A 14,355-nucleotide genomic window follows, 5' to 3' on the forward strand; every position below is an offset into this window, starting at 1 on the left:
TGCTCTCACAAGAGCATGAAGTTTAAGACTAAAAACAAAATTGAAAACATTTATTTTTTGAGGCATATTGTGTTTGATTGTCCCAGAGAACAAGCAGATAAATCAAAGAAGTGTGAAGGATAGTGTAAAGGGCAAAAGGGAACCGGGAAAGAGGCACAACTTTACAAACTCAAACTGTGACAATGTTGTTTCAATCTATCCACAGCAATTAGCACTTTGCTACAACAGCTACGATGGCATGACTGAGAACAAAAGCCGAGTGCTAGAGGAAAACGGGCTCCAACTATTTCAGAATAACGTTGCTGGAACTGATCCAATCTTGTCCGCCACAAGTTAATTGAGCCAAGTCATTGTCACAAATACGGCGCACACAAACACCGAACAATGCGGAGATGATTGCAGCATGTGATTTGATTGCAATATGTTTGTTTTGGAACCAAAATCCTGATAATTAGTCTCTTCTGGCAGCGCACTGTCTCCGCCCATCTGTTCCATTTGGCTCCCCTCCACCAACAAGGAGTCCCTCATCGCTCCGTCCCCGAGACTTAACCAAATGAAACGCTTTCACACAAACCGGCACACAAGCAGCAGCTCTGAAGCTCTGAAAGCAAACCAATCATCAGCAAGCCGAAACGGGTGAGGGACGGGGAGATGAGTCGGGTGCGATGATTTATTTTCGGTGGGAGAGACTGCCAACATGGACAGACGGACGGACAGATTGACTGGTTGTGTTCTGACAGATAATTAGATAAAATGCCGGCACTCTGGCTGGATGAAAACTTAAGGAGGGTACAGTAGAAACATGCTGGGCGAGGGCCACAGCAATGATAGCTGTAGGCGTACAGTACAACTTCTACAATAGATTCAGCTGAACAAATAAAAATATGACACCAGAAGCATTACGGCAGAAGAGCCAACATGAAAACACCAATTACACAACACATTTACATATTAGTGTCTGGTGCACAGCATTTTAAAATCACTGACAAATCCATGTTAATTCGTTTTTTTTTATAATCCTGACTGACAAAGATTGTTCCTTAAAAATGGTAATGCTTCCTTTCAGGTTTGGTGAGGAGTGCATTATTTTTTTCATTGCACAGGGGATTATCCTGTTTATGCCAAGGCTGCATGCCAGCAATCACAATATACAGTAAGTTAAGTCAGCCAACTCATGTGGAGGCAGATTTATTATTACATGAAAACACAGTGTGCTCCCCGCAGGTAAACACGAGGCGCGAGGAGAAATGGGTGTGATGACGATAACGTTCTGACACTGCCAAGGTGACTTTTGCTGGATCGACACAAATTCTGCCTGTTTCAGTCTGAAGAAGTGCTCCAGTTGGGCTGACAGTCGAATTGATACAATTTCCCAAATCCCTTTCGATTACCTTATAATTCATTATAGCTACATTCTGCTGTGTGTGTGTCTTTTCTGTGTTGCCCTGTGATGATCTGGGGACCTGTCCGGAGTGTAACCCCCCTTTCACCAAATGATTGTTGGACATAAAATTGGTGTAGACCGTTTACTTGCATTTTAAAACAGAGAAAATGATGCTAGAGTTCACCTTTTAAACTCTCTTTAATATCTTATATCAGCAATTGATAAGGCAGAAGTAGAACTTTAAACCAAAGCTTCAGACTGTTTTGTAGACATTTACCTGAGTTCAGAAATTCACAAAAAGCCTGAAAACATTTAAAATTCAACATGGTCCATAATAGAGCTTTTTATCCTTCCTGTTATCTGTTGAAAGTGTCACTCTCTCTCTCTTACAGCCTTAATGAACCACGTAGACGTCTCAACATAGTAGTGATATTTTTATTTCTAGGATCATCATTTGACATTTGTCTGGTAGCACATAAATACAGTTTTTTTTAAATATTAAAAACAATTTCTGATCAATTTTTAAATAAAGTGCACCTATTGTTTGGTAATAAGTATCTGAGGATGTTGTCACACCTGAATGTCTGGTAGACTGAGTTAGATTGAAAAATTTGTTACATTTGTCACACTGCTCTGCGTCTAACAATCCAAACTCTTTGAAAAATCAGTTCACCTCCTCCCCTGTGGTGGCGCTGCACCAACAACTACTGAGGGGAAACCTCCAAAGAAGACATGAGCGAAACTTCCTTCTTCACAAAATGTAAACAAAAATTTAGTTGCGTCAGATTTGAATGGTTAGAGGATTTTTCTTGTCATTAGAAACAAACCATGAGTCATTTCTCCCTCTGGCGGTAGCCTCTCATGTTTGTTTTAGTTGGATTTACCCAGAATGCCCTGCACTATAGTTTACTTCCCGCTTTGCCAGTATTTGTCTCTGGTCCACTTGGTATTCACATATGCATTTGAACCCTAATGCCTCCGAATAAAGGATTGATAAAAAAAAATGCTTTCCATCGATTAAAATTAAAATTTGTTAAATCACAGAAATGTTAAGTAACGTAAATTGGTGTGAAATTCCTCAGATGACATTAAAAATAATTTTAAAATGTTTCTACAGCCCACATTTAATCCACAAAATACAAGTTCCTCGATTCTTGTGGGGCGAGTTTTTCTTCTCCCCAACATTTGATCGTAAGGAGGAACAAGACTCCACGTTTCACTCTGAAAACACAATCACATCCAAAAGACAAGTAGCAGAAGATGGAAAAAATGTTCTGTTGTTGCTAAACTCTGAAGTGTTTTTAATAACATAAACTATAGCTCAGTTCTTTGAAATGATTATATAAACTATGGAACAGTGACACAGAAGAGCATAAACAACATCTGGACCCAGAAATCAAAGCTGCTTACAGGAATTTTCGGCATGATTCAGTTCAGAGCTATTTAGACCTTTTAAAGTGCCTATTCAATACATCTACGCTTTGCTGTCATTGCAACAACTACCTCCCACTGTTTTTCTTGTAAAATAACTAAAGTCTGTTTGTGTAAACTGGAAAAATAGACAGAAAGCTCCACATGTTGAGCAGATTGTCTTCCTTGACCGTCCCGCTCTGCGTTCAGTTGAACATTAAAGCCTCGCCAGACACCGACACAGCAGAGGAACTAAAACGGTAATTTGCATGATTTCAAAACACCCTTTGTCTTCGGCGATGGTCATATGAAAGACCTGTGTATTTGAGTTTCGCGTGACTGTTGACCCACTCTAATTCAGACACTCTCGTTTCTATTGCTGCTGCGCCACTTCTCTTACACCTCAAGATTTTGTAGAAATGTTTTCGGACCCGTCTGTTCAGTTCGGATGGCCTGTTCTTTCCTCAGTGTTCGCTCCTGTTCTGTATTTGCTTTAGAAATACCTCACCCAGCTTTCACAATCATTATGTTTACATTAGGCCCTCGACTTCTGCCTGTCCCTCTTCACTTCTTTTCCTGCTTTCTGGGATTCCTTCTTCTTTTACTTTTATTTCCCTCCACGAGTTAAGGGCAGCTACATGTTTACATGGCTCCACTGTTTATAGACATGACCTAATGAAAATGTTTATATCAACTCGTGATATAGCAAATGTAAAATCCATGTGTGGATTAAATACAAGGCTTGTATGAATCATATTCAAGATTCAATGCAGACAGTGAGTGTCAAAGCCTATTTCTTTATGTACATATTTATTTTGTGTAAACTTTTCCAAAGTTAAACAATGACCAGAAATACCCAGGTGACTCAAGACCTCAGAAAACAAACAAAAAAAAAAAAGTCAGATTTGTGTGAAGGATACATAGAAGAATACAATCTGTCTACTGCACACAACATGATAATGTGTATTGAAATTTGTCAATAAACATCAACTGGTTTCAACTATGACTACCTGCTAAACAAATTATGCAAACAAGACTAAGGAAATAAGTTGGAGTGCGCCCTGACTGGAAACGTTCCACCACATTATCCATACTAAAAGGTATAGAGACCATTATTACCATCACACATTCTCATCACTGTCTGTGCAGGTCATTACTGTTGGGCAACTGGGCTGTAAAATGTAACGCAGATTGATTCAGTGTCCGCTGTGCTAAAATCCATTTTAAATGTATTTGCTCGCTGTTACGCTTCATGAACGCAGTATTTGCATCTTAAAAATATTCAACCTGTTGGATGAGTCTGACTGCAGTAGGTGCCACAAATGGTGCTAAAGGTCACAGAAAGAGCTTGAACTATCATAAGGTGGAGGGCAAGATGTGAAAAAAAGTGTGTTCAACAATAATATTGCAATTACAGGATTGTCCAACAGCAAGCAGCTCACTGGGCTGCAGATTTAATTTTCCACTCATCTGTAGAAATACTAATAGTAATTGGTATTACAGTGAGTCTAGAATTGCATAGCCCCCAACTTCTGACTGGATTTTATTCATCGTTTTCAAAATGTGCACATGACCTCGTGATTCAACTACAGAATGATGAGCGATTCCTGAGCTCAAGTTTTAGATTTGACTGACAGTTTTCTCAGGACTTTTTATTGCACCTACTTTTGGTTCTATTCACTATCTGGGCCAGTCAAGATTGAAAAATGAAACAAATGATCAAATCAAAATGGCTCTGAGTCACATCCTGCTTGGAGATTAGTTTAATTTGAGTTTACACAAAGATGCTCATGCTATTTAAATAAAAAAAAAAAAACCTGTAAACGGTTCAAGATAATATAGCTTATAATAATTTAAAATTATAAAAAGTTTTGAGTTCTAAACAAGCAGCAAGATGTTTCAAAGGACAGAAGTTCAACAATAAATTTGTTTCAACCGAGCTGCTGGCTGCACTGCATCATGGTCCCAGTAGTGTTGCAATCAGGACATAACCCTTCAGTTATCAAGATCTACAACATCAAGAACGAATGAATACCAATTTCATTTGTGGCCTATTCTGTGAGACGTGGACATATTTAAGACGCATTGACGCCTGAAACTGAGTTACAGACTTTTAATGAGTTTTCAGACCCAGCAGTCGGCCTGAAAGTCCAAACACTGCAAAGTGAAATGTTTATTCTGTACAGGGAGGAAGGGTTGAGCAGCAGCACCAACAGGGAAAGAAAGGCTGCTTCAGGGTTTGAGGCTGAATTGCTGCACATCATCTTCATAACCAAATATATCTGTGGAGAATTAACTGTTAAAGTGGTTCTCGCTAATCCTTTTCATCGGTATACATCGTGATGACATTTTGCCTGTTCAGTCGTAACAGTGCATTGACTCTTTCCCTTTTTTTTCCCACCTCTGCTTTCACCTCTTCACATTAAACATCTGTCTCCACAGCTCTCTAATTTAATGCTTCTTTTCTTCTTTCCTCTCATTTTGTTTCTCCTCCGCTTCCTATTTTCCTCTCTCACTTCCTGCCTTTCTTCCTTTTCTGCCTTATCTCCTTCTTTCTGTCCATGCGTTCAGCCACAGAGTAATTTGATCTCGTCTATCAGGCCGACATTGCCGTGAATCAAAAGACACACAGAGAGAAATATAGTACAAACCTTGGTGGCCCCACCCCCCACTGCACACACACATGCACATATTCTCTCTCTCTCCGTCTCTCTTTCCCTCTCATCTACAACATCCCTACCCCCAACAACCCTCCGTATCTCTCTTCAGTCCCTACCCCCAACCACACCACACCGCTCGCATACTCCACATCCCCAGCATCTACCGTCTACATCTCTGCTTCCCGTGTTCTGATACAAAAGTAGGTTTTCTAGCAGAAACACCTAACAAGAGTATAGCATCTTTTTTTTTTACTCTTATGAAAACAAAACGCAACAAAATTGTTAATCAGTACGCTATGGTGCTGTTTTAATTCCTACCTGACCGACATAAACATAAGAAATGTCAGGAAAGTGATTATCCCAACCTGTTGTGCACAGAGATGCTGTTTGAGGGTAACCGGATGAACAAACCTCCCAATCACAATCTGTCACGGCTTAAACCAAGCACACCCTGTTAGCAAAGACACAGTCAGAAGAGCAGGAGTAGTTTTTTTGTTTTGTTTTGTTTTTTTCTGCAGAGAAGAGCCTCCAGCAATGTCTGAGCACAAATGCTGAGCCAACGTTTGGCGACTTTTACACCTGAAAACTAATCACGCCAAAGGAACGGCATCACTAAAAAGAGCTAAAGTTGCAGCAAGTTACTTTTTTGATGCTTTAATTGGAATTGTGCACTTTTACACGTCAACATAATTGTATCGGTATTACTACAAACAGCTTTACAACTGATTCAACTCCCTTTTTCATCTTTTACTTCAAGTAAAAATATACTTGTAAGCTGGTAAAGCATCGGATTTGGTTGGTTTGAATGACAGCCAACCTGCAGACTCACTTAAAACGTCAATAAAATAAAACTGTGATATTATGACATGAATATGAAGAGAGAGCCTGAGATTCATTTTCTGAACATGACATTGAAAACCAGAACATAACATTTACTGATGGAGAATAAAAAGTGCATCTGGAGTCTGAAAGAAAAAAATACAAATGTCACTCATCAAGGATGCTCCTTGTTTTCAGTGTGCCTTTAAAGCCGGTACAGACTTTTAGCACCTGTAAAGTGTCTGAGGTAAAGTTTCTTCTAAGGTGAGTGGAGAGAAATCTGCATGACGATGACTGGATGGAGGAGCGCTCACAGGGTTCATCAGCTGACAGCCAATCAACCACAGGCAGACGGGTTGTTATTCTATCATGTCCATTTAGTCTAAAAAACATGAACTGATTCATATATAAACACTAGTTTGTGACAGAAGGCCACTGATTTAAGCCAGAAGTGTCATTAAAGGTAGATTTCCTAAGAAATGTCACCTAAGAAAGGTTGCCTGGTTGACAACCAGGCAACCTTCATCCAATACATTTCAATAAACTGTAGACATGTAATCTCTAAAAGCATCTTTTCACTTCAACTATTTTCCCTGATCTTTCTTTTTACCCTCTTCTTTTCCTAAATAACTGATAAAAAAATTAATAATCTCCTGGGCAGAGATTTATTCCAGAGACAAATACCACAATAAGGAGGCACTTTTCCCCTTTACCAGAAACTTTTTGATAAAGTCTGAGTCACATTAGCTTAAAACACTCTAAAGCTTTAGCAATATTAGCTGTGATTTAAAAATATTTAAAACAATCAAACTATCTTCACAGCCATCTGCAGTGAAAGGCTAAATCCTTCATTCGAAGCCACCTTTTAGATTTTTCAATTTCTGCTATTTTGATTTGCAGATTAAAAAAAACATCTCAGGCTTTAGTCATTAAATGTTTGTGAAATGATCCAACTTTTCTCTAAATATGAAACGATTATAATACAGTTTTGCAGTGTAAACGCTGCGAAAGGATTCAAGTCTGAAGTTAGAATGCCAGGTTTCAGAAATGTGTTCAGCATTTGTTCACTAAGTGACTCTTTAAAAGTTATAAACGTAGTTGCTGTGACAGAATAATCGGCTATAGTTTGCTGAAGAACCACAGGCCTCTCTTCAGTAGACTCTTCTATGGTGGCAGGAGGAACCTGCTCAGAGGCAACATCCCTGTTCAACAGTGGAAAACTCACAAAAACTGGTTAGTTCTGGCGAAAACATGTTATCACCAAAGCTGAGGCACTCCGCTCGTCTTCTAGCCAACAGAGACTTCAGGCGCTGCATCAAAATTGCAAAAACAGGAACGTTCGATCTCACTAATAAGTTTCCAGTTTTATTTTTCAACTTAATGTCTCTCCAACATAAGTTTTTATTTGTATTCCCACATTCTCTTTTTCTTGCAGTTTCATTTGAATTTGTACCTTATGGTTCAGTTGTGCTTATTCATTTTGACTTCAATATGTAATATCCACCATTTTGATCTAAGGTTATAATCCATATGAGTCAAGTGGAAATGGCGCATACAGTTAAATGAAATCATGTACAACATTTGAGCATGTCAAGTCAATTTAACTTCATAATTCATAAAAGAAATATTGAACAACGGAGCAAAAATATACCGATGTGCAAAGGTTAAAGTGCAGGGGGAAAGAAAAGTTTTGTTAACGTGTGCAAAACGGCAAAACGGGAACAAAAACACAATTTCTCTGGACTAGTTTAAGGCTATGACAGAAAAAAAAGATCCAATTAATTCGCTGGCTCAGCTCATCAAGCTAAAACTAATCCAATAATCAAGCCATTCATTATTGTCAAATAAACATGGCATTTCCCAGACACTAAGAAACCATCGAGAGAAGCATTTCTCGATACACACTCAAAACTAATATGAGATGGAGCTGGCGTGTGCTGTGGGTCTGACACTGACCTTTGGCTCCTCTGTAGAGGGAAGTAGACAACAGAGTCTACACCGAGCGCAAATCACCATGCTGCCATTTCCAGCATACATCACCACTTTTGAATTCAGCTCAAAGATTATAGGACACGGCCTTTCAAATCTTCTCACTTCTGCTTCTTACTATGCAGCACATTCTTATAATTACATCTGGTCTTTGTGGTAAACAAATTATGGATCTATTTTGAAGGTAGTTATGTGAAATAATTACTCGATTTGGGGATGGGGGGGTAGACAAAAAACAATATCTGAGAGAGGACTGGTGTAAATGTAGTTACATTCAGTGGCTGCATTAACTAAGAGGGGTCCCCAAAAAGCAATTAATTACCACTTAATTAAGAGAGGAGGACACACTAGAGAGGAGGGGGTTGGGGATGGAGGGTGACAGAAGGAAAGGTTTTATTTCCCCCATAAAAATAAACCAAAAAGAAGCACAAACCTTGTTGGTCCCAAAAGCCGGGTCAGGGTAGGAGAGCTGCCCCAGCCTGGAGTGCTCTGAAGCGGACAGAGGCTGAGGAGGAGGCGGGTAAACTGTTACATCCATGACTTAAAAATACATCCACGTCTCCTTCTCGTCTGCTCTTCCACTTTCTGCTGTTTATTGCCAGTTACGAACACAACTTGGAAAAGAGAAAATGAATGGGGGTGGGAGGGGTGGTTTAGTCCACTAGAAAGCGTCTGTGATGCTGCTGCAGTCTTCAGGTTCTAGTCAGGAAAATAAAAGGAGGTTTTGTAAAGTTTAGGCTGGATGCGCTCCTCTCTGCACGCCGGCTCTCCAGCTCCAGTTGGCTGCGCCTCGGAGGACCAAAGTTCTCGGTGAAAAGCGCTTCAAAAAGCAAATCGCTTCCAATGATAGAAAAAAAAAAAGAAAGAAAGAAAGGAGCGCAGTTAGTTTATCCCTCCTTTTGTGAGGGTCCGGGTCCTGCCGCGGTGCGCGTCGGGGACGAAGGACGTCGGTGAACCTGCCTGTCCCTGGCTGGGACTCTGTTGGTCAATGTTGCTCTGCTGCTGCGGACCAGTCATACAAAGAGCTCTCAGAGCAAGCTGCGCGCGTTGCGCACGGACAAAATGAACTGCGTTTGTTACCAAAATAAAAGGCGAGGTTTTGTTTCGACGAAAGGCCCGATGTTAAAAGTGACGAAGTGGCTTTTATTTGCTGGAAATGCAATTGATACACCGACGAGGCCAAATAACTCCTCTGACTTTTCCCATTTGCTGGAAAACTCAGCGTCAGGAAGAGGGACTTTATTTTGGTAATCTCACGGTTTTCCTTTTGACTCCATCTTGACACCAGGAGTCTGGAGTAAACGGTAGCAGCTGCTCCCTCTAGAGGTAAAAGAGTGTAAAATCAATCTAGAGGCACAAACTCATACATTTTTTGTTTCTACTTTGGCTTGTTGGCTCAGTGCGTTTTAAATATATACGTTTTATTTATATGCAGCTGCATGTATTCACAGTAAATCCATTAACTTTGTGAAAATGTGCAACTCTTTTATGTATACACACAATTTAAATGAAAGGAAAGCAGTTTCTTAATCTGGCTGCAATTACCCACTTTTGGTAAAATGGAGTGCTGATACAGGATGATTAAAATGTAAATATGTAACAATTTAAGTTGAGTGGCCAACCCTATTCCTATCATGGGAGACGAAGTGGAGGTAAGCAGGGACACGGCAGGCTTCACTTTGACAAGCTGTCTGCAGACTTCACTTCTTGAGGAAGCTCCAGCTCTTTAGTGTTTGTGTTGCATGTGTTCTTTTAGTTTGTTGCAGAGAGATTTATCTATTCTGCCGTCAATTGCTGGGGCAGAACTGGGGACTTAAAACCACCAACAACTCAATGAAGCAGGTTGGTTCTGTTCTGGGGACGACTGTGGAAACTCCAGAGACGATGGAGCAAAGAATGATCCTTCATAAAATCAAGAAAATTTAAATTATGGACAACCTTTACCATCCTCTTCTTCAGACTGTCATACAACAACAGAGAGTCTTAAGTCAGAGAGTTTTTTTGTCTGTTTCCACTATAAAACAGGTTGCTACAGGAGAGGCTTCCTGCGTCAGCGTCTGCAACTATACTTTGAAGAACCTTGGAGAAGGAAAGCTTCCACAACATTTAATTTCCCTTTGGGAATAATAAAAGTATTTTTCTAAATAATTGAATTCAGATGTAATTAGAAAAAAATATAAAAAAATTCTAGGTTCAAATTGAAGCCTGTTTTTTTATTTTGCATGTTTTCTTGTTCTAGACGTGTTCTACAGTTTTAAATTGTCCTTTGCATTGAATGCGTACATGAGGATGTGTATGTAGGGAGTATCATGGTTTGTGTCAAATATGTAAAGATATTTTTGAGAATAAATAAATGAAAGCTGCAAGGTGAGCAAATAATTTGGCAATTAGCTCCCATCACAGTTTATGCACTCGGCACTAAAATTGGATTAGAAGTTTAGCGCAACAAAGTAAATTAGAATACAGCAGAAGTTATCACAAGAAAATACTTTTTTTTATTATTCTAAAACTTAAAACTTAGGGAGTCCAACATGTGTTTAGAAATTAAATAGAAAGACAATCCTTTAAAACGATACATGATGAATAAAATTCAATCGACTTGTCTCATGAAGGACTGTGCCATTTGGTTCTAACTACAACAAACTCAATGTATGTATTTTAAAACAGACCAATGTTTCCTTTAACTTCTAAACATGTCATAATGTGGATGAACATCTGGATGTCGGTTTCAGAAAGTCACTCAGTAACTCTCATTACCTAACACTGAAAGCTCTAAGTGGGAGGTGTGACATGCAAAACTCCCACCATCTACTGTAACCTGTAGTTTAGACAGACGTTTATTGTGGTTGCTTAGTGAAACCTCATTGCTTGTGATCTTTCCGCTCAGACCATAAAATAATAAGATCCTGCAGAAAAGAATTTTCCCAGGAGAAAATCTGCAGCCAAATTTAAACAGCAGATCTAACCTGAACGCTATAGGTTAGCATTTTTTAAATTATTATTATTTCTATGCGTTTCAATTTCACTGACTATATATACCAATTATAATGAAAAGGAGGTTTTTGCATCTATGTAGGAGTTATGAAAAAATGTTCCAACTAACTTGAAGAAGTTGGGAAGAGGTCATCTTTTGCGAACAAACCGTTCTCTTTTGGAGACAGAATATTCAGTTCAAACCTCACACAGGCAGTCTGTTGTTTTTCCTTTGGCTGGGAAATCTTTAAATGCATTATGTACAAAAATATACGTTCATAGACGTATAGAAACAAAGAGACCCACTGCTGCCCACCCACGTCAGTATATACATAGACTATATAGTACACTTAGACAGATGGTCATGAAAGCATGAGAAGTAATAAAAAAAACATCTCGATTCAAATACATAAAGTACATGCCTTCCCATTTCTAATTACACTCTTAATGGTGTCTCATGTGTCCGCATATGCAAATATATAAGTATATATATGTGGGAAACACAGATGGAAAAACATAAAAATACATGGAACACACTGAAGGGTTTAAAATCTCACAGCTCGGTGTCATAAACTGCGCTTTCTGCTTTACAGCGCACTCACACACACCCATATACATACGTACACACTACCGACGAGCCAACACATACTTAGTGAACATACAGTCACCCATCCCCCCCCCAAATACGCACATACATATATGCGCCCCTCCCCTCTGAAAAAGGCATAATTCACTTCCACATTCTCCTCCCCCACACAGTTCCTCTCCATAAAACTCCATGAATACACACACACACACACACACACACTTCAAATACACATGAAACCACATTCACATGTGCACTAAACCCATCCAATGCATACATGTTAAATATACGCTCGCTTAAACATGCACACAGTCACACACATAGAAACAGTGAAACGAGCGCAGATGCCTGCACACAACTGTAAACATACAAACGCTATTTCAAGCAAACACCCCAAAAACGCATAAAGATATAAAAACAGCAAACACACACGCATGCGCACGCACGCAGACACACACGCACACGCATCCTGCTTCTTGCTCTTTCTTTACCTCATACACTTCTCAGATTCCCATCCAGGAACTTTCCATCATATCTTAAGGGTGGAAATTGTAATGTGCTGTAGCATTTGAATGATGTGTGACTCTTCATGTTGGGGGATTACATTATAGATTCATAGCACAGCAATCCACCCTTGAGTGAAAACAGCCAGCCCTTCAGATTTTACAGCTTTCCTGGATGAAAGAGGGGATGCAAGAGATGGAAGGAAATCACCAGAAAGGAGTTCATTGGGAAAAGTGCTTGGAAGGAAAATGCATTATATTTAGGAAATAGAATGAGGTGGTCCTGAAATGGTGTGACCAGAGGCATCGTCTCTACAACAAGAAAACTTAGATTAAGGACCATCTTGGCTTCTTTAAACTTCTAAATGCACTGCGGTGTGTTCCGACTGTCTCTTCGTCTTTTAAAATTAGATTCGTATTTACCCTCCGTCTTTTCTCCCAATATCTTGACTCAGACTTGTTCTAATTAACAGATTCTCCTCGTTTTGGTCATCCTCTCATGCAGCCCGAGATATTTAAAGCCCAGATTTTCATTTCAACCTAAAGAGTAACATTCAGTTTATTTAACCAACCAATTTAAATCCAACATACATCTTCATTCTTACTGCATTGATATGGCCTTGATTTCTCTCCCCACATTACAACCACAAACTTTGATGCATTTTATTTACTGGGATTTTATGTGAAGGGCCGACACAAAGTAGTACAAAATTGTGAAGTTGTAGGAAAGTTCTTTAAAATCAAAATGGGACAGATACGAGTGAATAAAATTATATTGATTACTTTCTAGGAATTTTTTGGCACTAATGGCCTTTATTAAGCTAAAAATTGACAGAAAATTGGGTGAAGACATGCAGCAAATGGCTCAAACCAGGACAACAATGCTGAAGACTTAAGCCAACTAACCCATGATTTTTTTTAACATCTTTTCTCTTTTTATGTAACTCACACATGTTAAGATGGACAGGTTTGTCCCATTTCTGAAGAATGCTTAGTCCACTGAATTCATTTGCACATTTTTAGCTGAGGCTTGATGCATCATTCAGAGCCATTTTATTCCTCCACCCAGTTTTACACCAAATCTCATTATTATTTCATATTGGACTACTTTATTATGCAATGCATTGGTCAGATTGAAGCACCAGCTTCTTCTTATCAGTAAAATATTGATGCCTGCATTTGATACAAGTTCAGACCATGGATTTTGAGCTCAATTGTGATGATGCGCCGCCATGCCGAACCAACAGATAAAATCAAGGAGTCATGATTTCAAGACAATCTTTCTGGAAAACGTTCTTACAAAACTGCCTTGTCAAGATGGTGTGACCATGTCTAAATCCCATTTCTGTACATCTGGATTTCATTTTTCATTTGAGCAAATATCTCCAAGGTTATGGTTTATTTTATATGAATCTGAATTCTAGCAGACCGTATTACTTTAACGTGATCTGTTGTTTACAGCTGGCATTTGTCCCTAATTGCTCTAATTCAAACATTGCTGTTGCACCTTATAGCTTTAGTTCATTTGTTTTAGCATTATGCTGCAATTTACATCTACGTATATGTCTCAGTTAAAGCCATCACTTCTGGACCACTGGCTGAATAAGTTTCTTTTCTTTCGAGGTAAATTTATGGTGAATTATTTGTTTTGTTTTTCTTGTTTACTCACCACAGTTTGTTCCTTTCAGATGAAACAGATGAGCAGGTGGGAGGGGCCGACCCAGCATTTCCTGTTAAAACGGCTGGATGACGTCGCTGATTGCATCACCGGGATTGGAGGGCTTTCTGTTTAATGTTGCATTGTTTGTTTTTCTTTAAACTAACCTGTACAACATGTTTTATTTTGCAGACCATTTAATTATGCAGATTAGTGTGTAAAGTAAGATTTATAATCCTGCTCCTGTTTCTCTGTTCAGATTTTATTGTTTAGTTTCTTCTGTTATATTGTGGTACGACCTGATGAAGTGCAGGTGTGGTACCAATTTGATATCAGTCCAGAAAGAGGATAAACGCTCAGGATGGATGTCAGAG

General features: G+C 39.1%; 1 protein-coding gene across 2 annotated transcripts in view; it reads right to left on the reverse strand.

Annotated features, from left to right (window-relative positions):
- The window catches only part of tox (thymocyte selection-associated high mobility group box), a 55,599-nt gene extending 41,532 nt beyond the window's left edge, over positions 1 to 14,067 (reverse strand). Inside the window, exon 1 of one of the 2 annotated variants that reach the window (XM_055033602.1) lies at positions 8,696 to 9,247. In XM_055033602.1, coding sequence (XP_054889577.1) covers positions 8,696 to 8,800 — 105 coding nt within the window. In that variant the 5' untranslated portion in view covers positions 8,801 to 9,247. Of the gene's footprint in view, positions 1 to 8,695; positions 9,248 to 13,993 lie in introns of those variants that run through there. The other variant, XM_055033603.1, reaches the window with a different exon arrangement.
- Positions 14,068 to 14,355: the final 288 nt, after the last annotated feature.

This window comes from Poeciliopsis prolifica, unplaced genomic scaffold (assembly GCF_027474105.1).
Source record: "Poeciliopsis prolifica strain line A6 unplaced genomic scaffold, Auburn_PproV2 SCAFFOLD008, whole genome shotgun sequence".
NCBI classification, from domain to species: domain Eukaryota; kingdom Metazoa; phylum Chordata; class Actinopteri; order Cyprinodontiformes; family Poeciliidae; genus Poeciliopsis; species Poeciliopsis prolifica.